The following is a 22569-nucleotide window of genomic DNA, read 5'->3' as shown; positions in this document are numbered from 1 at the left end:
ATGAGGCGTTCGAAATATCTCGTATTGCGATCCCAATTTACCCAGGAACCCATCGCAGAGCCGTGCGGAATTTGCCTCGGATGCGTTGCATTTTCGCACCTGAACGTGAATGACAGAAGAGATATAAAATGGCCCACGGCGCACCCTCAGTTTCGGGGAGGAAAGATAAATATATATATATATATATATATTAATTTCTGAAAACCAGCCTTGACACCATCTCATGGGAACCAAGTCACCATGGTCAAGAGTTGGTATATTTACTTCCTAGCGGCACTGCACTTCTTTGCTGCAGTGCTCGCCCACCCCATCGAGGAGCGCGCAGCCAACTACCACGTCGCAGTCGTCGACCAGAACTCGAAGACCGTGCGCGTCTTCCCACGCAACTCCAAGAAATGGAATAAAGACGCCATCTTCTGGAGCTTCACCGCCGATACCGGGTTCTTCAACCGCAAGTGGAACAATCTCTCCGGCGTCAAGATCCGCAAGGTCGCCAAACACGGCTGGATCGCCCTGGTCACCGCTTCCGGAGGAAAGGCCGGCATCGTCAACATCACCAAGGAGAAGCGAAAGGTCGGCCTGGACGACGTCATGTGGCAGGCCACCCCGGGCGACAATCCACACTCGATCGAGATCATCCCCAAGAACGGCGCCATCGTCGTCGCGAGCTCCAAGCCAGGCAAGCTGAGCCTGTACGTGCCCACTTCCAAGGACGTCAGTGACTACAGCAAGATCAGACACGCCAAGGACTATTCGCTGCCTGGCGCACACGGCGTCCTGTGGGATCCCAATGGAGGAAAGTCCGTTGCTGCCGGAAACCTCTGGGTCCTCGGAGACGACTTCCTGTACAAGTACAAGGTCACCGGCTCGTACAAGAACACCCGCCTGAAGCGGGTCGCCAAGTACGGCCTGCCCAAGAAGGGCCTCGGACACGATCTTCAGCCGGACTATTCGAACAAGAAGACGCTCCTCCTGACGGATTCATACGCCGCGTATGCCTTCAACACCTCGACGGGCAAGTTCAAGATCCTGAAGAACATGAAGAGATTGAAGAGTCTCGTGAGACACCGCAACGGGGAGTACATGTGGGTCAGGGGTTACAAGGACAAGGGCGAGATGGGACCGTATGTTAGATGGGGCTCGAGCGTAGGAAACCAGAAAGATGCTAGAGGCTGGAGCGACGCGCGGTTCTACAAAGCGAGAATCTACGATCCAGACTACGAGTGAGAGCGTGGTAAAACCCTAATGACATAATTACATCAACCCTGCTCCGTATATACCTACCTACCTACCTACCTACCTACCTAACGTACACACTCGTCGTGCTACGCTGGCTGAAGGAAGGGAAGAGAGAAGAACTACTTACTACCTACATGTACAAAGTGCCATTCTTCATTTATCTCGAAGCGATAATACCTAAATATGTACTCCATACGCGGCTATGCTCATATAGCATGTTTTGTCCTTGAGATAGCAATAGCTAACAAGATACCCATATACTCAATCCATACAACACCACGCTTACTTTGGTTCTATACATATACCCAGAAAAAGCAAGATGAGGTCATGATACAGGAAGGAAAAAACAAGCAGAGCGCAAAGGCAAAGATCATGATCCTTAAACCGGAAGCAACCGTCGAAGAAAAAGAAATATGTGTGAGGGGGAGAGACTCAGAGAGAGAGAGAGAGAGAGAGAGAGAAAAAGAGAAACAATTACCCACACCAATACTCCATAACTTCCCCAGCCCATCGTCTGCGCGCCCAGATAAGGAACGTCTCCCCAAAAAGCCCCAGTCCGCTAAACTGCAGCGTCGCGTCCACCGGATCGATCGACCACACAACCCGCTCCGCCGGCAAGTCGCAGCGAGACCACGTCTCCCCGGGTTCCCGCCGAACGAAATTCAAGCTGGACTGGCCCAGCAGGTCGCCGTGATAGCAGGCTAACATCTGCATCGCGGCATCGTTCGCGGCTTCGACGGAATCGTGGGTCTCCGTCATGCCGTTTCGGATCCGCCAACGGCCGAAAGGCTGGCTCTCGCAGAGTAGGACCTCGAAGGTGTCTCGCGCCGGTTCGGGTGCCGGTGCCGGTCCCGCTGACGATGGGGCCGAGTACGTCCCGTCGACTTCCTCTTGCCCTTCCTGTTGTTGTTGTTGGTGTTGTTGTTCTTCTCCTTCGTCTGGGAGGAGGTCGGCGTAGGTCAGCGGGTACATGGGAAAGCGTTCAGGTGAGAAGCTCCCGGTGCTGCTAGACGGATACCACGTGCTGGAGCCGAGGTAGCTGCTGTTGTGTTGGTTATTGAGAGCGTCACCGTTCGTCCTGCTGTTGTAGTGGATGTTCAGGGTTTCGAGGATCACCTTGGGGAACTGCCAGAGCCGGTCTCCGTGTCGTCCGATGCGATGTCCTTGTGGGTGCGGGCTGGTGTCCCGCGAAGGTGGTGGGCTGGGATCTTTGTGAGGCGGGTAGAATGGGATTATCAGCGTGAGACGCCGCTGAGAAAGGTTATGAATGATTCGACGTGTGCGATATGACATGGTTTGAGTGTATAGGTATGATGGTTGGTAAGACGCTTTTTCCGTTATTTTTTTGATTGCTCTGTTCGAGATATCTTGAAGCTGACGGAAAAGAAAAGAAGATGGATGGACAGCTGGGCCCAGTCGAGCTTTACATGTCCCCTTCGATGTACCAAACTGACATTATTTTGATGTCAATCTTCTGTCATCTCTCCGTCATGCTGATGTGGCGGGTAAACTATGTGATCAAGGTTGGGGACGTTACCAGAGTTCAGGCAAGCCTGACATGTGGATTGTTCGAGTTATGCCCCGAAGAATGGACGTCAGGAAACTTTGTCATTGCCACACATGGGTAGTGTATGCTCGAAATATCCGTCATGGACCTTCAGCCCGGCGAGCAAGCATGTTGACTGGGACAGCCGCGTTTAATGTAAGGCGATGGCAAGCATCCTCAGGGGGGAATATCCATATATTGCCTCCCCAGCATGGCATCCAGATTTCCCCTGAGAGTATATACCATTCTTGCATTATTCTAAGCCCTGAATGAAGATTTGTTTGTCTGTCTAAGTCCAGTGTCTGCATCATATACCATGAGAGACCGCCAAACCCCTCCCTACCTCAAGTCAAAGATATATGAGGTGAGAACAGTAAACAAGAAATTTCACCATCTTCTGTAATCTGTTGTATTGCTCGTTGCGGAGCAACGAGTGCAGTGATGGAATACTCCGAATCCAACAGATGGCCCTTCTCTCAGTTCACTTTTCCTTTTCTTTCTCTTCCTGTGCATCTGAGGCAGGCATTCATTTGTGATCTGTGCTGCTCCCTCACTTTGTTTCACCAAACAAGGAACACCTTCCATACTCCTAAACTGCTTTCCTAAGCCTACCAACTTCCGGGTTGTTCTAGGTGCAAGTTTGAACATCATGCCGATTACCCCAATTCTGCAAGCCACTGATCCCGAAGGACGCGGTATCGTTGAAGGTACTCTGCCATATCCTTCCTTCTTGAAATCAAGGGATATTCTCTGCTGACCCCTGGCCCCCCAACCTAGAATGCCACGACATAGAGAAGTCCACCATGGAGGTTGTCGACAAGATGGCCAAGCTCGACCGCGAACTGTGCGCTGTGGAGCGAAAGCTGAGACAGTACTGGATCAACGTGACCAACCAGACCGTGACGTCTCTGGAGCTGATGAAGTTCGTTGCGGAAGTCCATTGTAAAATCGATCACCTCTTCAGCGACCTCCGCAGCTGTGGCCTCATGCTCATGGCGATCGAAGAGCAGCAGTTGAAGCTGTCGAAGCAGTGCACGGATGCTGAGTGCACCAGGGAGCTTCTCAACCGCGACGTCTATGCTGGTCTGCTCCGGCTTGTGTGTAGGTTTTCCCCTCCCTTCTTTCCGTCCGGATGGTCTCCTTTGGAGTTTGAGATATTGTTGTTGACTATGATGCTAATGGGATTCAATCTGCCAGGTGGACTTCCTGCCTTTGGTGATGATGATGATCTGATTTTTCATTAGAAGGATCAGTCAACGGACGCATGGTGGATGGAATGGGTTGCGTGTTTTTCATTTCTGGGTTGCCCGCCGCTCCTTTTCTCCCCCTGACCCCTTTGAGTAACGACAAATGCAAACGTCGTTCAGACAAAGCTGCAAGTCTCCAGTGTGGTTGGAATTCCATAGGGTAGTTAGCACTTGTGGAGCATCCAAGGATTCTCTCAGGTTGAATCAGTATTGTGGAGATCAATGGCATATGACCCTTTCATATGGGTGGCCCGTGAGAATTCACTGGATAAATAAAGAGCACATGAATATTGGAACATTCCTTTCAACTGTTTATCTGTGTTGCCGCTATCCATCTAAGGCTAGGAATAGTCAGTCCTGCTTGATTTGACGCTGAGAAAGCATCCAATCATCCAGTAATGATCCTCCAAAATGCCATATTTCAGTTATGTTTCTGAACTAAAAATGCCGTTGCGAGCATATTCAAAGAGGAAAATCCCTTCTGTGAGATTTTCTTTTCTCATCCAGCTACCTTTCCCGGGTTCTTTGCATACTCGCTTGCTACTGTAAAGGCCGAATCTATAGAGTTACTCAACCCATGCGACATATATGTAGTAGATTTGTCGGGAGCAGACTTAACCGGCTTGTTCATCACACAAGGGTGCAAACCTTGTGCACGTCAGCAAGAATAATGTTATTGGGTATGATGAAGGCATTAAAAGACCGAGAATCCTCATCAAGTTGAAAAGACCCTACATAAAGTTTGTGGCATTCTTCACAAAGAGTTTCTTTTTTACTAAACCTAACATAATATTGGGAAGCTTTCTTCATTGCCTTACCAGCATTTTGGGTCGTCATATCAAATACGTAAAGACTGGCTGGTTAAACGGCTGCGCATCCATGGCTTAAGAGTGGTTAGCATGTCCGTTGTTACCAAGGAGAGTTACCGTGGTTTCAAGAATGGCTATTGGGATCCCGAACATCAGTTACGACCTGGAAGGTATGTGAAGAGGGCATCACTGACTAACTTGGCTAGCTTTCAAGATGGATCCTTCATTCTAGCACTGAGTACGGAGTAACCACGGAGCACCCTGCCACTCACTTCCTGCTGTACATGAAGGATTGAGGAGACAAGGGAAGGAGGACTGATTCTCCCCAGCTTGGCCTTTTTTCCTTTTTTTTTTTTTTTAAGATTGATAGAAGAACTTTGGCCCGGGGGGGTTTCCTGGGCGTGAAGGAGAATACTATCATCGCCTCGCTGCGTATTAAGGTTGCTGAAGGCCACATGGCCGGATACTAAGCATTCATTGCTTGGAACGTTGTGGCCTGCAGAGTGCCGTCTCCTCACAATCTTTCCATCAGATAAAACCCACTGAGTGACCGGGGGTATGATGTTGGTTGGGGTTGCAGGGATCGGAGGCAGGTCCTGCTTCCGGAACGCTCTGGTGGAATTAGACTCTTGAAGGAGTGAGTTAAATAGAAACTTAATCCGTGCGCCGGTTGAGAGAGTTCAGCGAAGGGATGGATGGATGTATTGTACAACGGTTTTCTCCGCTGGACGGCGAAGTAAACAGGCGGAAGCTCGTAAAGTTCGAATCCGATCTTAGAAGTGTAGGTTTATTCCAGAAATACCGGTCCTTATATGCAATTACACATGGAATATGCGTTCGAGCTCCACCCAGGTCCCGGTAAGCTGCATATATGGGGTATATATACATTGTGATACAAGGCTCCAGGAGAAAGGTCCCATGAATCATCCAGCCAAGCATTCATCCGCAGGATGTCCCATCCCAGGTCAGCCGGGAAGGACCCAAAGGAGCTGCGGCCACACTACCGCCGGCTTCGGAGCTCTGTTGTCTGGGTTTTTGGCTATCCGTGAAGCTTGCGATTGGTTGCTGCTCCTTGGAGCTCGTCGTGGATGCACACATATTGGCCCATTGCATCTAGGGCCAGTTGCGCAGAGCCTTATTAGCTAGATACCTTGTTCCGACGCGACTATGTATCTCTTCGTACGAAGGAAAAAAAGGGTGTCCCTACCCCGTACATGGGCCTATCATTCGCTATTAAAAATGACCTGATCGCGAAAAGAAAAGAAAAGCTTCTACCTCCCCGCGTATAGTCATATGCATGCGCTATGGAGTGCTCGCAACATATCTATGAAACAATAGCTCTCAAGATCTGCTACGGCCATGTAGCACAATGCCTCATGCATGGGGTTCAAGGGGTCGTTATACACACTGTGCTCCGTATGTAGTGCCCTCGAGTCCCTGCACACTAATACTCTAGAGTCGATCATGATCCAGTCCGTGCGTTTGCCTATCTAGAACCAACTGAGAATCACGGACCCCGATCATCCAGTGTTATCCGGGTTGCCCGGGTGGTTGTGCAGGATGTCCGCCCTCACGCAGCCAGGAGCCAAGTATCGACCGTCCATGGCAGTTGGAGGTTTGCTTTCTTTCTTTTCTTTCTTTCCTTTTTTTTTTTTTTTTTTGGCGGGGAAAAACATCATCGAGATGGCGTCATTGCTGGCTTGGGTGAATCAGCTTCTGTCCCGAAAACTGGTGGATCCCGGTGTCTTTTTTTAAGACAGCGCCATTCGGCCCTTCCTTTGACTCAGAAAGCGGTCGCCTTATCAAAATGCAAGGATAGTTAATGCCAGTGGTTGGCAATGATCAACGTTCCGTGGCGTTGAGGTTCAACTTCCCTTTCCATGACCTGCATAGACAGTGGAGTTACAAATAACGGGTAAATTGGTCTGCAGCTATCGGCCGCATGGACGGTGGACAGCGCAGGGAATGGGAAGAGTACCTATGTTACCTGTGTACTGGACGGAGTACTCCGTGCATGGGTATTTATTTATTTGTGTACTTCGTACAGACGTGTATACCTAACGTAGGTACCGAACTGCCCGAGCAGATTATGGAGCTTCGTTTTCGCATGTAGGGGCGCTCAAATTGCGTGGCATGCCGTGAGTCCAATCCATGCAGCGGAGCAACAGCAGATCAGGGCCTCCAAGCGGCGCATGTGGCGATATGAATGGGAGAGAGACCCGTTGGATGCAAGCCGTATCGAGGCAGTTTAGTTGTGTAGTTACTCCGCATGTACGCATGATGTACCTAAGGTAGGCAGGTCGTGTTGCAGCCAGTCTTCTCATGAGGCGGGCCTTGAAACCAGGGCAACTTAAAAAGAAAATGTGCCCATTGCCCAGCAGTTGCCCAGGAAGTGCTGGTGCATCATTGTTGACTTTTCTGGGGTTTACGTGTGGTTGGTCAAGAGAAAAGAAAAAAAGAAAAATAATTAAAAAAAAAAAATAGGTACTCCGTAGAAAAAGAAAAAAGCGAAAAAAAAAAGCAACCATGGGAGTCACCCCATATACTAACGACGTAACAAGTTACTTCGAATGTTTCAAAGGGAAGCTCCCTGCTCGTCCAAGATACGTCCATCTGTGCCCTGTAAACTACAGATTACATAGAAACGTAGATATACCGGGGGGGAAAGAGAATGAGGCGTACCCACCGCCCTCAGACACCACAGAAGGGCTGCATGTATGGATCTGAGACTTCAAGATGTGTTGACCTAAGGCGGTGAGATCAACCACATTGCAAGCTGTTGCGTCCGTGGAAATGACACATGGATGTATCAATTGGCGTCAAGGCACAGGCATCGGGATCGAATGAGTGAAGCTTCACCGTGACCCTGTTAGGATACCACCGGGGAACCTGCGAGTTTCATGGAACTGCGGTCCTTGGCTTGGTTACGGACTCGTTACATGGGCAGCAAACGCAGCTTCGACCAAGAGAAAGGGAGAGACCGACAAAAAAAAAAAAAAAAAAAGAAAGAAAAAAAATGAAAAAGGGTCCCACCACGCCAAACCAGGGGACAGAAGGGGGTTTGTGAAAGCGAAACTTACCGGGTCACCCTTTCAGCCAACACTCGGGCGGACCCAAAAGAGCCCTATTTCTTGCCCCCAGCCTGTTCAAAGCACAATAAGGCCCGTCGTAACTAAATTTCCAGTAACCAAGGAGTGCAGAAAGGGAGGGGAAAAAGGTGATGTCGGAAATAAGAAACTTATTTTCTTCCCCCCCGGATTACAACATCTTCCCGTCATTCATGCCTCATTCCTCCGTCCTTAAAAAAAAAGGTGTTTTCCCCCCCCGTTCCCAGCTCATACTTACATACCACTCACCCATTATTTAAGATGTCTACCTCCACCTCTCAAGCTCCTCCCAGGAAACATTCTCTTCCGCAGCCCCGTCCGCCGCGGAAGTGAAGGGAGATTTCAGATCCTCGAGTTCGTTGGGGGAAAAAAAAAAAGAAAAAAAGGATTCCTTCCTCTCCGAAATCGCCAGTCTATCTCCGCAAAACCCCGTTCCTGTCCGTGACCGAGCCACTTATCCCCCAAAGAATTATATATATATATATATATATATACACGTTTCTTCAAGCAGCATATCCCCCAGAGAGCCCCTGGTGTGAATATTTCGACTCTGTGATCCTCTATTATCGGCGTCGAGTGCCTACTCCGCAGCTCCTTCACCCTTGGACCTTGTACGTACTTCCGGGTACACCGAGATACCTGCGACGTCTCTCCCTCGAGCCTCAAAAAAGGCCGCCAGAAAACCAGGTTGCGATTTGACCAAACCGCCTGTATCCGTTCGAGACCTGCAGAGGGTTCGATCTGTCTTCTTTCCTTATTTTTTTTTTTCGCTGGCGATCCGCTGCAGGTTACCTGTCTGTTGGGCGAAAAAAATTAAAAAAAAAAAAAAAAATAGAAATAAAAGTTCGCAAAAAAAAAAAAAAAAAGGTCGACGGCGACCAAGAAATCTGATACGATGGCACAAACCCGCACTATGGAGTCCCGAACTGGGCGAACAAACCAGCGTAAGTCGCTTGCTGACCCTTGGTTGAAGCACGTGTCCCTTTCATCCAATGCCCCTCGCGCCTTGTCATCCCTGCACTGCGGCGGGCTCAAACAATCCCCGCCCCTGCCTGGCAACAACCTACCTACAGATGCCGACCAACACCGCTGCAGGAGAGGCAGCCAAACTGTTATTTACGAATGCACCCCACACTGCATGTCACACGAAACTCTTGCCTCTCTGTCCCTCTCTCTCTCGCTGGCTTCCCTGTTGTTTTGTTTTATGTTCCATTCTATTCGTGAGGGAGCTTGCCTGACTGACCGCAACCCCTGTGATCGCAGGTTACGGCACCAATGGCGAGAGACTCGTCGCCGGCGTCGTGCCCATGTCCCCCGACAAGTCAAAGGTCCTCTTGATACAATCCGCGCGGCCCGGAGGTTGGGTTCTCCCCAAGGGTGGATGGGAGCTGGACGAAGAATCCGCACAGCAGGCGGCATGTCGTGAGGCCTGGGAGGAAGCTGGTGTGGTCTGCACCGTCCTGCGCGACCTGGGCGTGATCAGCGACATGCGCACGCCTGCCCAGGTTACCGCGAAGGCCCCCAAGGTACAATACCAGTTCTTCGAGGTCCGTGTGGACCGCGAGGAGGCTCAGTGGCCGGAAATGCACAAACGCAAGCGGCAATGGGTCACGTATTCACAGGCAGCTGCGGCTCTTACAAACCGGCCTGAGCTGCTGGAGGCTCTAAATCGGAGCTCCATCAAACGATAGGTGTTGTGCTCAGTCTGTGCCGTCCATTCCTTGGTCCTTTATTCGCCCTATTCGGCTTGCACCTTTCCATCCCATCCTGCGTTGCGTGATGTAGCCATTTTGGGGGTATGCGTGGGTGCGACCTGCGGATGGCGTATCATGAGAACGTGACCATATACGGAGTACATTGGCTGCCATTTCTTTCGGCCTCATTTTTCTTTTGCTACGCGAATTACCGCCTTCAAAAAGTTCATTTACGACATCATCTAGCGTTTTTTTGTTTTGCGACCTTCGCCCCGGCCATTTCCCGGTCCCCTTTTCGAGATGCACACCACATTACGAATCGAAGCTCACAACCGGCCTTGAAAGTTCAGGTGCCATTCAGCGATTCATATCATAATTTGATTATCCATAACCAAGCTTTTGTTAATTTTTTTTTTTTGAGCATTATTTCTTGGGACATTGCATGCAGAAATTTACAACCCATCCATAGACTTGATTTTGCTTTGATTTGCCTTTTTTTTTTTTTTTTTTGGGGAGGCATTCACACTTTATCCTCTTTTTAAACCCACTTTCACTTGGGCAATCATCACAAATTTCGGCTTTGGTCCCTGCAGTCAACGGCCTAGTCCCTGGATGGCATCCCGTTTTTGCTGTTTACTCCTTGTCTCCAACCCCGCTGGCCTAAATGTCTCCCAATGTCTCTTGTCTTTCTTCTTCTTCCTTTTCTTCTCAATTGTCCTTCTCCGGGCGATAGAGAGACAGAGTGATTGTTGAGATTGAGCATATAACACGCGGATAATGCTTGGACATGTTTGTCTTGCTGTACATTTTCATGCTCAGTCTTTCACTCTTTTCTTTTATCGCTTATCTCTTCCTTTTTTTTTTTTTTTTTTTTTTTTTTTCAATCTTTGCTTCTGGATAACACATGATTGGGAAATGATATAGAAGGGTTGGGGGTCTGGTTTGGGTACTAGTAAACACTGTTGATCTAGAAAGGCTCCATAGATACTAGTGCGTTCAATTCAAATCGAATTCACCGATTGTGCTGAGACTCTTTGAGATGATCCTGGTTTATATTACAGAGACTATTCGTGGCTCTGAGTGCTATTAGAAATTTTCTGGAACTGTTTACAATTCGCTAGTTAGTGTGCTTTAACGACGATGTTCCCACCGGGCCACAATTTTTTGTGATATCAATACCGAGTCTGCGTTGGAGCTGGATTGAAGCCCGTTGTTCTCCGTACTCCGTATTCATCGCCCGGCTGATGAGCAATGGGATGACCTGGTCCGCTCCCGTCATCCCTAGGAAAAATCCGTCGGCAACGGCGGGCCGAGCTTTGCGTTGAGCCAGGATAAAGCTCGGATATCGGGATAACAATACGCCGAATTAGATAATCCGGACCTTCCCAGATGCATCGCAGGAGAGTGAATGAAATTGAACGGAGGCGAGAGATATCGCTGCTGGAATCGACCAATTCTTACATAGTTACCCTCCGCCATGTTTTGTAATCTTTCTCAATTTGACAGGTAGAACTTTCTCTTTCTTATTTTAGCCTTTGTTTCCCGTCGAGACTCCATTTTCCCGAGAACATCGGACACGTTCAAAATTTCGCCAGAGTGAGCTTGCCTGCGCGCAGCTCCGCCTCGAAGACGCCTGCGCAACCATGGATTATGATGAAATGGATATTGAGCCCCAGGGGCCGCAGGTCACAGTGCGAGAGGTGAGACATTCTACTATGCGCGTCTCCATACCAGCTACTTGATCTCTTCGGTCGCGTAGACCCGCCTCTCTCTTACGCTTGCTTTCCAAAATAACAATAATACTAATCTGCAATCACCAGGCTGAACCACACAGAGTCGACTTCCGCCTCACTTCCGTAGATCTCGCCTTTGCCAACTCTCTGCGTCGCGTAATGCTCACCGAAGTACCCACGGTAGCCATCGACGTCGTCGAAATCGAATCAAACACCTCTGTCCTGCCCGATGAATTCATTGCCCATCGTCTCGGCCTCATCCCCCTACACTCCAAGAACTGTGACGTTGACATGGTCTACGCACGAGAATGTGACTGCGAAGGCGGCTGTTCACGGTGCGTGATTACGCTGCAGCTACATGCAAAATGTACGGGCGAGGGGGTTATGGTGGTATATGCGCGCGATCTGGTGGTGGTTGGGGACCGCGCGAATGAGTGGGTAGGGAATCCGGTGATCAACGACCCTGCGGGGAAGGGCCCGATAATTTGCAAGTTAAGAAGGGGACAGGAGGTGAAGATGACGTGTACCGTGAAGAAGGGGATTGCGAAGGAGCACGCGAAATGGTCGCCCACGGCAGCGGTGGGATTTGAGTATGATCCGCATAATAATTTGAAACATGTGGATTATTGGTATGAAGAGGACCCGATCAAGGAATGGTGAGTTGTACGCTTTTTGTTGATTATACCCCCCTGACTGTGGCTGCTGACGGTTTCGTAGGCCGATTTCTGCCAACGCCGAATGGGAGAACCCTGTTCCACCTGATATGCCGTTTGACTATGATGCCACACCCTCGACTTTCTATCTCGATGTTGAAAGCGTCGGAAGCCTGGAACCAGACGCCATCGTCCAGCAAGGTATCAGTGTTCTCCAGCGAAAGCTTGCAGAAATTATATCTGCCTTGACTGGCACCGGAGAACCCAACGAACGTGGAGACGGTATGAATGGTGTTGATATCGATGGGGCGCGGAGTCCGGACGCGTACGAGCCACCGGAAGGTATTGATGGCGGGTTTAGCACTTATGCACCAAATGGCGTTGGAGCCGGTGTAGGAGGTCAGAGTGTATGGGGCGGTGCTGGCGGCACAACTCCATATGGAGCGACGCCATACGGCCAAGGCTATGGATTCTAGATGCGATTTCGAATCTATCACAACCTCTGTCGTCGTGGCTCTTGGGACGAATCTCTTTCACGGCTACTATGACCGTCATGGGGGTAGCTTGCAGGAATATCCAAAGCAAGCTTATCGATTCAGCCTGGGAAAGTTGCCACCCTTCTATTTTCCTACGAAGAGCGTGCTTTGTACTCATAGCTGTATCCTTGTTGCTCTTCTTTTTCCTGCTTTAGTCTATATGCAAGGATGGCGTTGGGCGGACGGGGAAAATGACTTGAAACCTGGCGGTCTGGATTTATTGACTTCACTACAGGATTCAGGATTGGTTGTCTTCTTATATTTCCTTGGGCTTCTACTTTAAATGCTCCTTTACCTCCTTTACCGGGCTGCTGTGTCTCTAACGGTGAAAGCAATATGAAATACGATTTCTTACTGTGGCTTTTGTTTAAGGGGATACTTCTCCCTTCCTACATTTCTTCCCCTCTATATGCTGTCCGTGTCTCCCACAAATACTATAAACCTCTAGGATCTGCTTCTTCATGAAGTTGCTTCTATGCCTAGGTAAGTCGCTATCTCTGCAACTCTCGCGCGACCTGAGCCAACCGGATTTCCGGGTCGGTGTTACGTACCAAATATAGACTAGCGCTGAGTGGAAGCTAATTTAGCTCCAATTACGATTAGGTTGGATTTCCCGCCATTGGAGCTTGCAAACTACATACCAAACCCCCGCCAGCCCGCCCAACTGCCTGAACACGCAAACATCGCAGAGATTTCCACATTACTTCATCAAAAATGGCGGCATTAGGTGAAGTCCAGCCGGGTGAACTATCTTTCTTTGCTCCTCGAGGTAAGCCGATACTATCAGGTCCCGAATCATATGCTAGAGACCCCGTTATTCCCTGCACCAAAAGCTGTGTATGTATGTACATGATCTGTGTACATATTTGGGGATAATAATGGAGTCAATTTGAGATTTCTATGATTCAGTCTGGCCATTTGTTATGAATATTTAACGGTGGCCGCTCTATTATCTTTCCTGTTTTGCGGGAATTTTACTCGTGAGCTCCTGGACTTAAGTTCAATGCAATGCTGACCCATTAGTTCGTAGGATATCAGCGGCATGATTGTGGTTATTGCAAGAGTGCAGATGGGAGTCAGTAGAGACAAAATCCATGTTCTGCTTTAAGTTCACTTCTGACTCTAGTGTCCCTTCTGGATAGGTGCTAGCTATTATGCATCGTCCACCTCAGTTCGTGTAGAAGAATACGAAGAGCTTCTGAACCGAGGATGGAGAAGGTAAAGCTCTTCGTTTGTGATTGATCTTATTTGCTTTGTTTGTCGATTACCTGAGCTGACGGTTGTTAGATCTGGGACTCTTTACTACAAACCAAACCTGGAGCGGTCATGCTGCCCTCATTATACTATGAGGTCTGTAGGCTGTCCAAGTTATCCAAATATTTCTTTGACATTCAGTTGCGAGCTTCCTAACGGCTACTTTAGGTTAGAAGCGAGCTCGTATAAACCTAGAAGAGACCAGAAGAAGGCTCTCAATCGCTGGAACAAATTTGTTCTTGGCCAGGAATATATTCGGAGTGCCGCTAGACTCTGCCCTAAGACAAGAGAGTCGGTAATTCCTTTCTGCTTGGCTGAATTTCGATCTCAAAGACTAGTTCGATATGATGAGTACCTATCTCACGAGATGTCTTTAGGGAAAAGAAATATCGCAGAAATACCTTTGACTTAAGGCAACGAGTTCATGAAGCCGAGTATAGTCAGCTCAAGCGCCCGGTTGATCCGAAAACAAAGAGGCCGATAGAACCGGCCCATAAGTTTGAAGTGAATATTGAGGCCGATTCATTGTCATTAATGAAGTTTGTTACCTACCATCGATATTTTGATTCTTACTTACGGCATTAGGTATAATATCTTCCTCAACTACCAAATGACTGTGCACAAAGACCCGCAAGAGAGATGGAAGCAATCGGATTACAAACGCTTCCTCTGTTCTGGGATTAAGCGTAAGACAGTGAGGCAAGGTTTTAAGGAGCAGAAGCTAGGTTCATATCATCAATGTTACCGGCTCGACGGAGAGCTTATTGCCGTTGGGGTCCTCGATCTATTGCCCACCGGTGTCAGTTCAGTTTATATATAGTGCGTTCTTCGGGAAAAGGCCGGTTACCTCTGTCAAGGCTGACGTATCACAGTTATGATCCACAATACGAACATTGGGAGATCGGAAAACTGAGTGCCATGAGAGAAATCGCTTTGGCAATTGAGGGTCATCATCAGTATTACTACATGGGTACGGCAAGAATTGGCTCCATTTGACTAACCAGAGCAGGCTAATGACACCATCATTAAGGATACTACATACACTCCTGTCCCAAAATGCGGTATAAAGGGGCATTTCGGCCTCAGTACCTTTTAGGTATGCTTTGATTTTAGCGGTTTACTTTGACCGTTCTAACCAACTTTCAGACCCCGAATCCCTTTCTTGGGACCCTCTGGATAGCTACGTTGAGAAACTCAATAAGCGAAGATACGTATCTCTATCCCGGGACCGCAAGGTCGGCGAAGAACGAGCGAATGAATCTCGAGACGATGGATTTATCCTCCCCGGTGAAGAAGAAATGTCTCTATTTGACATCCACATGCCCGGCGTCCTGACATTAGAAGAAGTTCAGGCCCAGATTGATCTTGATCACTGGCGTCTGCTTGTCCATAACACTTTAGTGGAAATGACCGTAAGTTCGAGCCGTAATTAATTCCATTTCGCACGTGCTGACACTGTTCAAAACTTTTAGGACTTAGTTGCGTGGGAGAAGTCGAATATCAAGGAACCGCACGCAATCAAAGGTATAGTCGCTGAGCTTGCGGCCGCCCTGGGCCCGAAGGTGGTCAAAAACTCCGCCGTCGTGTTGTTCGCCTCTGGATAGTGCGTGCTCCTGGGTCCCGTTCTGCTCTCAGTGAGGCGGTTTTGCCAAGACTTTTTTCGGAGTTTTTCTCAATCACGTGTTGCTACTCCGAAAGCTTATTTCGAAATTTGGCGGTCTGATAAGATAAGAGCTCCGAGCCCCGCGAAAGTCGAGCGCAGGGCGTGACTCGAGCGGGGGAGATGGAAAAAAAAATATTTCATGATGGGCTGAATCCGCCTCTTGACATTTCGCCAATCCTTTCTCTTAATCGTTAGCCCTCCCAATTGACGACCGGGCTTGATAATGTGGTCCGAACAGACGAGCTCTAAACCGAGTCCCGGTGTAAACGACGTTGAGAAGGATGGAGAACCACAGGTGGTTGTTGAGCAAGCGCCCGTCGAGTTACCAGAGGAAAAAGATCCGCCATTGCTAAGATTTTGCCAATCATTTTGGCATCGTCTTGCAACATGGGGTGTTGAGCTTCGGGGAATTGTTCCTATTGGCGTGGATGAACGGACGGACAAGAGAGTGGTGAATGTCTTTCTTCTGTGGTTCACAGTTAGCTGTAATGTTTTACCGTACGTCCCTCTCCTCTTCATCTTCATCTTCCTCTTTTTTATTTTATTTCATTTATTTTTTCCTATTGCATCGCTACTATCTTTGGTTACGGCGGTTCTCCGTGAAATGTACAAGCGAAGCTAATTGCTGGAATGTATACAGAATCATTACTGGCATGGTGGGAACACTCAGCCTTGGTCTGAGTTTACGGGATGCAATCCTTGTCATTATTTTTTTCAACCTCCTTTGCACCATTCCACCGGCGTATCTCTCGATCTTAGGCCCCAAGACTGGTCTTCGGCAGATGATACAAGCACGTTACACCTTTGGGTTGGTTTATCTCTCTTTTGTTCTTCTTTTATCTTTTTATTTTTCCGGTGCCATGCAAATGGATTCGAGGCCAACTGATCAAATTGTGCTGTAGGATATATCTAGTAAACATTCTCGTTTTGCTGAATCTCGCGACGGTTTCCGGATTTACAATCATCGACTGTGTTATCGGTGGTCAGACTCTTTCCGCTTTAAACAGCAGCGATGTCAGCGTGAACGTCGGTATCGTTATTGTCGCCGTCCTTGCTCTATTTATATCCTTCTTTGGGTACAAGGTCTTGCATCGGTATGAACGATATGGCTGGGTTCCGGTTTTCATCAGCATCGTTATTGCCACTGGCTGTGGTGGAAAGCACCTCAGCAATCAGGTTGTACCAGCTCCGCCTTCAGCTTCAGCCATCGTCACATTTGGCGGTTTGATCGCTGGGTATCTCATTCCTTGGGCTGCGCTGAGTTCGGACTTCTGCACGTACATTTCACCCGACATATCTTCGTATGTAAAACCAAATGTTCTATACCCCCTCGCTTACCCTTGTCAGGCCACTAATATCGTGGATGTAGCAAACGCATCTTTGCCTATGTTTACTTGGGCCTATTCGTACCTACCGTCCCGCTCATGATCCTCGGGGCCGCAGTTGGCGGGGCAGTCCCCAACGTCCCAGACTGGGCCCAGGCCCATGAAACCGGCTCTGTTGGCGCGATATTCGCCTCGATGCTCTCACCCGCGGGCGGATTTGGGAAATTCATAACCGTCCTCCTCGCATTCTCGACCCTGGGCAACATAGCAGCAACCATCTACTCCATAACGCTGAACTTTCAGATCCTCCTACCAGTCCTTGTGCGCGTACCCCGTGCGCTCTTCGCCTTTGTCTTCATCGCGATCATCATCCCAATCTCCATACGCGCAGCGTCAAGCTTCTTCGCGTCCCTCGAAAACTTCATCGGCGTCATCGCCTACTGGTCTGCGGCTTTCTTTTCCATCGTCACCGTCGAACACCTCGTGTTCCGCAAGGGGAGATACGAATCGTACGACCCGACAATCTGGAATGTGGGTTCTGCACTGCCCAGCGGGGTGTCTGCGTTAGCAGCTGGCGTTCTGTCGTTTGCGTTGGTAATTCCGTGCATGTCCCAGACGTGGTATGTTGGGCCGATCGCAAAGAAGACGGGGGATATTGGGTTCGAAATTGCACTGGTGCTGAGCGCCTTGTTGTACTTACCGCTGAGGGCTGCTGAGATAAAATGGCGGAAGAGGCTATAACTAAGTATTATATGGGTTTGTTATTTTATTGCTTTGTATGGGTTTTGGAAAGCTGGTCTTGCGAGCAAAGATAATCTGTGAGCAGGTGGATATTTTGGTATATTATCCCTGGGCAGATATACCCCCGAGTAGTTGCACAGCCAGCCTATTTAGTAGCTCATCCCCTCATTTTGTCGTGTTTCACAGTGATAGAGTTAATTTTGGACAATAGAAAAAGAATACGAAAATTGGAAAGATAACATTTTTCTCACCAAATGCTACCTACCCAATGCAAGAGATTGCGGTATTCTGAACTGTAAAAAAAAAAAACAAAATGGACTCTAGGTAATCAAAGACTGAATCCATCATTAATATAAGAAAAAAAAAAAAAAAGGCCTTTCGTGGCTGTAAAAAGACACCCATAAACACCCATGTCTCCTCCCAAGAGGTCGATGCTGCAGATTGATGAGCAAGAAATCCCAGGAACGCTCAATAACACAAAAAATCAGCCAAGGAAAAATAAAGAAAAGAAGAAAAAGACAGGAAGATCAAGATTAGGAGAGCTCTAATGCTGGGTAAAGGTCAACCTAGTGCATGAGCTCAACGGGCGGACGTGGGGTATGGGCTAGGATCCTCCTCGGTTGTTCGACGGGACTCATCTCCATCTCTAAATCGGAGGCGTCGGGATCGATCGACGTATCCTCGACCATGACGGCGGGTAGGTGTGGGCTGCTCCCGTGCTCCTCGGGATGGTAAATCAGGGTACTGCTCCGACTCCGCTGTGTCATCGTCATGGTCCTCGACGGCAGACCAACATCCTGCATGGCCACATCGGCCATCGAGCCTGGGGAGTCTGGCGTGACGGGAGAGCTGTTGGACCGTCCTAGCCTGCTGAGGGCGTCTGCCAGATCGGAAGCGTGGACTTCTTTGTTAGGAGGATCCTCGTTGCGCAGAATCCAGCCGTGCGGCGGGCTGGGAGGCGGACTGATGAAGAACAGCTTCTCTGCGTGGGGGGCCTCGAGGAGTTTGCGCTTCTTCACTTCTTCCACGTCTTCGACGGGTGTGTGCTCGCCGAAATATATTCTAGGCCGGAAGTGGTCGCCTAGAGCTGTGGTGGTTTCGAGTAGCTGGCGCACTTTGACGGCGGCGTCTGTGGTGTGGAAAGAGCAGACTATACGTCGGAGGGACGGGAGCGGTGAGAACGAGTTCAGTGGGGCGACGGCGGTAATGTGAGACTTGATTTGGGAGAGAGAGTTAGGCTGGAAGATTCTCAAGTTGTGTAGCTCTGTTATGAGAAGAGTGTTCGAGGGCGGAGAAGGCTGCGAGAGCAGGGGAATGTTGGACAGATCGAGCGTAAGAGAGCCGTTGCGAGCGCGCCGGGCGGCGGAGGAGGGAGGAGAAGAAGAATTTGACATTTCAAAGCTGGATTGCGATATAGCAGTAGTAGCAATCTATAGAGTGATAAAAGAGGAAGAAGAGGGGGGAAAGAGAGAGCAGATTTCGTCCCAAGCAGCTGTCTCGTCTTGTGTGGGTGGCGATGGGATGAAGAGGAGAGAGTTGTGACCGCGATGGGAGGAGGTGACGGCGCGGAAGAATTAAATAAATTCAAGCTTAGACAAGCTCTCTCGAATCCGTGGCGAACCAACTGGCCGCAGAGATTGCAGAGGGATCAGCCCGGAGATCGCCTCGGTTGCTTGTCGCAGAGGCAAGCTGGCGCTGATGGTGATGATGGCGGTTGTCGTCGTCGTCGTCGTCGTCGTCGTTCGTTGGCGGCGGCGGCGGCGGCTTCAGTGTGTGTGTTGCGATGAGCCTCCCAAAAAGCCCCGTTTGCTCCGTCTCTCCGCGAAGGCGCAGCAGCCCAATGCCCACTCTCCTCTATTACTTAGCGCACGCTTCGGATTTGCCTCCCTGCTGGCTCTTTTTTTTTTCCCTCCCAACCGGAGCCGACAGAACAGATTGTCTTGAAGCCTACAGGGCTCCTTCGAGGCGACTCTGCGACATGGCTCCCGAGTGGCGAAGCCATGGCCAGTAACGCGTCCCACTCTAAAAGTTTGACGCTGGCCCTAGCTCGAGTCGGCTCCTTTTTACTCTTGAATTAACTATGGACTACTGAGCCATGACCGAGCAGGGCTCCTCATGGCTTTTCTAGCGGAGCTCTTCACTGTGCAGCAAGACTGAGCAGTGCATCTCAACTCTAGGACCTGTAACTATCGTATGTAACACGATCCCCAACACTTCACATAGTGGGCCTTCATTTGACTGTGCAAGACCAAGGATGCCTTGTCAACGCTGGACTTGCTCACTCAGGGCAAGCATGAGTACTTTCTAAGATATCTCTGCCAAGCGCGCGTACAGCGAGTGGTTTCAGACTCGGAGTGCGGGGGAGAACCCAAAATACGGCCCGGAAAGCGGAAGAGCTCAATTTTCAAAGCGTTTCCCTCTATGGATCTTCCTTGGACGGAGGAGACTCCATCTGATTCCCCTGCGGTTGCTGGCTGGTTTCGAAGTTCGCGGCGGTCTGTGAAGGCCAAACATTGCGCCACTGCATATCTGACGCAACCAAGACAGTAAGCGGCATGGCGGCTTGTTTTCCATCCCTTTCGTGCCCTCCTGTGCTATCGATGTTTTTTTTTCCCGCCCATGACGGAGTGCTCTCTTTGATGCCACGAGAACCACCCACCAGGGTAAGGTAAGAAGCTCTCGACGTCGACCTGCCTACTTCGAGTCATTGGTGACCCAGTCCAAATGCTCCCGATATCATCTTCCTATGCTGCAGCGATCGTCTTTACGAACACCCGATCTTCGGCTGCAAGCACACGCTCACTGCCCCTCCCGGCAGAGATGTATGGCGTGTCATCAGAGATTGATTTTTTCGTTGTACAGACATGGCAATACTCTATTCCCGATCTTTGCACTCTGCCCAGGGCTGCGAATCACACTGAATGGGCTGTCGCGGTAGCACAAGCTTTGTTGCCTGGTTCAGCATTTGGGTCCCTTGCCTTTCTCTGTGGGCAGTTTATGCACACACACCCCCGTTTGTTGCAGCATATTCATGTCCTTCCAAGTGAAAGAAAAAAAATATGCGTCGGAAGATTCAAATGTTCTGAGGCTGCAGTGCTTGACTTTTCACCGACGATTCTGGACCAGTCAGTAGATTGGCCAAAGATATGGTTTAATAATAGACACTTTTGTCCTTGAGACATGAAAATGCGGATTTTCCCGAGCTGTTCCTCTGAGCAATCATCGGCGATGACTTCCAACCTATCTCCATGCTCGCTCCAAGTTTGACGGTGCAACGACACGCCGCTTTGGGAATGCATGGCATCAGCGGATGCCTTCTCACCAAGCCTGATAATATGCGATTTCCCGTTACTAAAAACGAAAAGGGACCTGTTAATGCGGCAGCTCGGCTTCGAGTAGATACCCAATGCTATTTTCCATGGAAGCAAAATGTTTGCATTACCCTCTCTCGTTCGCATCCCTCTGGAAAATTAAAAACAAAACGCTAATTCCCTGTCCGCGTTTTCCCTCTTCGTTACCGTCATTCAATAGAGTCGCCTCACTCTTGCTGTTGGGTTCAATTGAATGCCCAAAGATAGTCGATTTCAATAATGGTCATTTTGAAATCAACGTTGTTTCTTCATACATATCCATGTTTTTCATTCGGACTGTCCTGCAGCCAGCCAGGGAATGAGATGGAAGGGCATCAAGGCATTCCATTTGCGATACGTTGGCTTGCATTGATAGAAGTATAAAACACCCGGAGCTTACTTTACGTCTCTGAGCGGGCCTGAGGACCAAATGATCCTGTCATTCGCTAATACAGTTCTGAAGATTTCGGGTTGTTTGTGACCATAGACCTCCCATCTCTATGATATCGAGTCTGAGGTTCTAAGGTTACCTCACTCCGTCTAAACTTTTTTTTTCCCTTCCCTTCCCTTCCCCTGAAACCACCGATCGCGTCCCTCTTTTTTAAACGCCTCCCATGTGTCAAAAGGCGTATTATGTTCACACTTGCGGCCACAGAAGCTGGGGTCCTCTTCACCGTTGCGGAAACCGTTACGTCTGTCCTCCCGAATGTACGATTTATTACCCCGTTTACCTGGGCAGTCCATGTCGGTTTTGTCGTCCTCGTCGTAGCGGTGGCCGAGGTGCAGAAAACTCCCAAGAGAAGACTGTTCCTCGATAAGAACTCGCTTTTGTACGAGCCGAAGCAGTTGCCGGGAGGGGAGGGAATGGGTTGAATAGATGATAATGCCCTTAAGCATCGATGCCTGGCTTACCCGGTATGTTTCTACCCAGTCTCACCGACGTGGACTCGAAGGCGGCCATGGTACAATGTGGAAAAAAGGAAAATTTTTGTCTGCTAATAGCCTTCCTGGCATTCAAGTCGCAGGTTTGTTCCGAATAAGTCTTCGAACTACTACATTCCAATGGGCTGGAGACATCTGATACAAACTGTCGACTTGGAAATTGATGATAATGAGGTCTTTGCTTCTTCGTTGCTTTTCAAAATGCTTCTTAAAAACAAACCTACTTCAAAAAAAAAAAAAAAAAAAAAGAGGATGGAGAACAATGTGTTTGAGTATACATTCACGAATTAGTGTTTAACTATTGCAATAAATATTAATTTTTAATGATTGTGGCAGGTTGCCGAGCTGATTTTTATTGTAATGAAGTTGATTTGTTTGACGCCAATAACCACTTATAACTAATTCCAGCAAAAGATCCCAGCAAAAGATCTAAATGGAGTGCAGTGTAGCAGAGTACTCTGCATATAATTAATTCCTGAAGCATCCTTAGATACCAAGTAATTATTTCTTGAGGGGAAAAAAAAAAAAAAAGAGCCCTTGATCATTCACATTCACATTTATCCTGTATCCCAGCGAGAGCGGCACTTTTCGCCATTTTCGGGGCAAATTGTCACCTGCACCCATAATGCTGTGACTGATCCCGTGCAATAGTGACAAGAACACCGCCATTGTTACTCTGTAGTCCATCTCGAGTGGATTCATTGATTACTGTTGTTGAAAAAGGGCGCAG

The 22569-nt window shown here is 49.0% G+C and overlaps 8 protein-coding genes across 8 annotated transcripts; 6 read left to right on the top strand and 2 right to left on the bottom strand.

Annotated features, from left to right (window-relative positions):
* Window positions 1-240: 240 nt before the first annotated feature.
* D8B26_000401 (uncharacterized protein) lies at window positions 241-1227 on the top strand (the record flags this gene model as incomplete). Its single annotated transcript, XM_003071225.1, has 1 exon — window positions 241-1227. One exon carries the CDS (start codon window positions 241-243, stop codon window positions 1225-1227), a length of 987 nt encoding a protein of 328 aa, XP_003071271.1.
* Window positions 1228-1713: 486 nt separating this feature from the next.
* Window positions 1714-2532, bottom strand: D8B26_000400 (uncharacterized protein; the record flags this gene model as incomplete). Its single annotated transcript, XM_066123220.1, has 1 exon — window positions 1714-2532. One exon carries the CDS (start codon window positions 2530-2532, stop codon window positions 1714-1716), a length of 819 nt encoding a protein of 272 aa, XP_065979294.1.
* Window positions 2533-3434: 902 nt separating this feature from the next.
* Window positions 3435-4029, top strand: D8B26_000399 (uncharacterized protein; the record flags this gene model as incomplete). The annotated part of the gene is made up of 3 exons (XM_066123219.1): window positions 3435-3492; window positions 3563-3886; window positions 3983-4029. The coding sequence occupies 3 exons, from the start codon at window positions 3435-3437 to the stop codon at window positions 4027-4029; spliced, it is 429 nt and encodes a 142-aa protein (XP_065979293.1).
* A 4814-nt stretch (window positions 4030-8843) lies between these two features.
* Window positions 8844-9639, top strand: D8B26_000398 (uncharacterized protein; the record flags this gene model as incomplete). The annotated part of the gene is made up of 2 exons (XM_003071224.1): window positions 8844-8892; window positions 9212-9639. 2 exons carry the CDS (start codon window positions 8844-8846, stop codon window positions 9637-9639), a joined length of 477 nt encoding a protein of 158 aa, XP_003071270.1.
* A 1423-nt stretch (window positions 9640-11062) lies between these two features.
* On the top strand, window positions 11063-12925 carry RPB3 (45 kDa subunit of RNA polymerase II). Its single transcript, XM_003071222.2, has 3 exons — window positions 11063-11342; window positions 11463-12031; window positions 12093-12925. The coding sequence occupies exons 1-3, from the start codon at window positions 11286-11288 to the stop codon at window positions 12502-12504; spliced, it is 1038 nt and encodes a 345-aa protein (XP_003071268.2). The 5' UTR covers window positions 11063-11285; the 3' UTR covers window positions 12505-12925.
* A 342-nt stretch (window positions 12926-13267) lies between these two features.
* ATE1 (Arginyl-tRNA--protein transferase 1) lies at window positions 13268-15422 on the top strand (the record flags this gene model as incomplete). The annotated part of the gene is made up of 11 exons (XM_066123218.1): window positions 13268-13333; window positions 13595-13639; window positions 13707-13782; window positions 13852-13914; window positions 13987-14109; window positions 14196-14345; window positions 14404-14637; window positions 14691-14788; window positions 14849-14914; window positions 14965-15230; window positions 15291-15422. The coding sequence occupies exons 1-11, from the start codon at window positions 13279-13281 to the stop codon at window positions 15420-15422; spliced, it is 1308 nt and encodes a 435-aa protein (XP_065979292.1). The 5' UTR covers window positions 13268-13278.
* A 282-nt stretch (window positions 15423-15704) lies between these two features.
* Window positions 15705-17757, top strand: D8B26_000395 (uncharacterized protein; the record flags this gene model as incomplete). The annotated part of the gene is made up of 4 exons (XM_003071220.2): window positions 15705-15979; window positions 16122-16289; window positions 16384-16782; window positions 16851-17757. 4 exons carry the CDS (start codon window positions 15705-15707, stop codon window positions 17545-17547), a joined length of 1539 nt encoding a protein of 512 aa, XP_003071266.1. The 3' UTR covers window positions 17548-17757.
* Window positions 17758-18068: 311 nt separating this feature from the next.
* On the bottom strand, window positions 18069-19016 carry D8B26_000394 (uncharacterized protein). The gene has a single exon (XM_003071219.2). It carries the CDS (start codon window positions 18939-18941, stop codon window positions 18114-18116), a length of 828 nt encoding a protein of 275 aa, XP_003071265.1. The 5' UTR covers window positions 18942-19016; the 3' UTR covers window positions 18069-18113.
* Between the last annotated feature and the right edge of the window lie 3553 nt (window positions 19017-22569).

The sequence above is a fragment of the Coccidioides posadasii genome, chromosome 1, assembly GCF_018416015.2.
Source record: "Coccidioides posadasii str. Silveira chromosome 1, complete sequence".
NCBI classification, from domain to species: domain Eukaryota; kingdom Fungi; phylum Ascomycota; class Eurotiomycetes; order Onygenales; family Onygenaceae; genus Coccidioides; species Coccidioides posadasii.
The sequence above is the reverse complement of the archived record's forward strand: the minus strand, read 5'-3'. Positions and strand labels throughout refer to the sequence as shown.

Excerpts from the sequence above, each read along its gene's own strand:
- D8B26_000394 (XM_003071219.2), bottom strand. The coding sequence starts at position 18,941 with ATGTCAAATTCTTCTTCTCCTCCCTCCTCCGCCGCCCGGCGCGCTCGC.
- RPB3 (XM_003071222.2), top strand. The coding sequence starts at position 11,286 with ATGGATTATGATGAAATGGATATTGAGCCCCAGGGGCCGCAGGTCACA. Across the intron at positions 11,343-11,462 it reads CGCAGGTCACAGTGCGAGAG|GCTGAACCACACAGAGTCGA; the intron begins GTGAGACATTCT and ends TGCAATCACCAG. Across the intron at positions 12,032-12,092 it reads GAGGACCCGATCAAGGAATG|GCCGATTTCTGCCAACGCCG; the intron begins GTGAGTTGTACG and ends ACGGTTTCGTAG.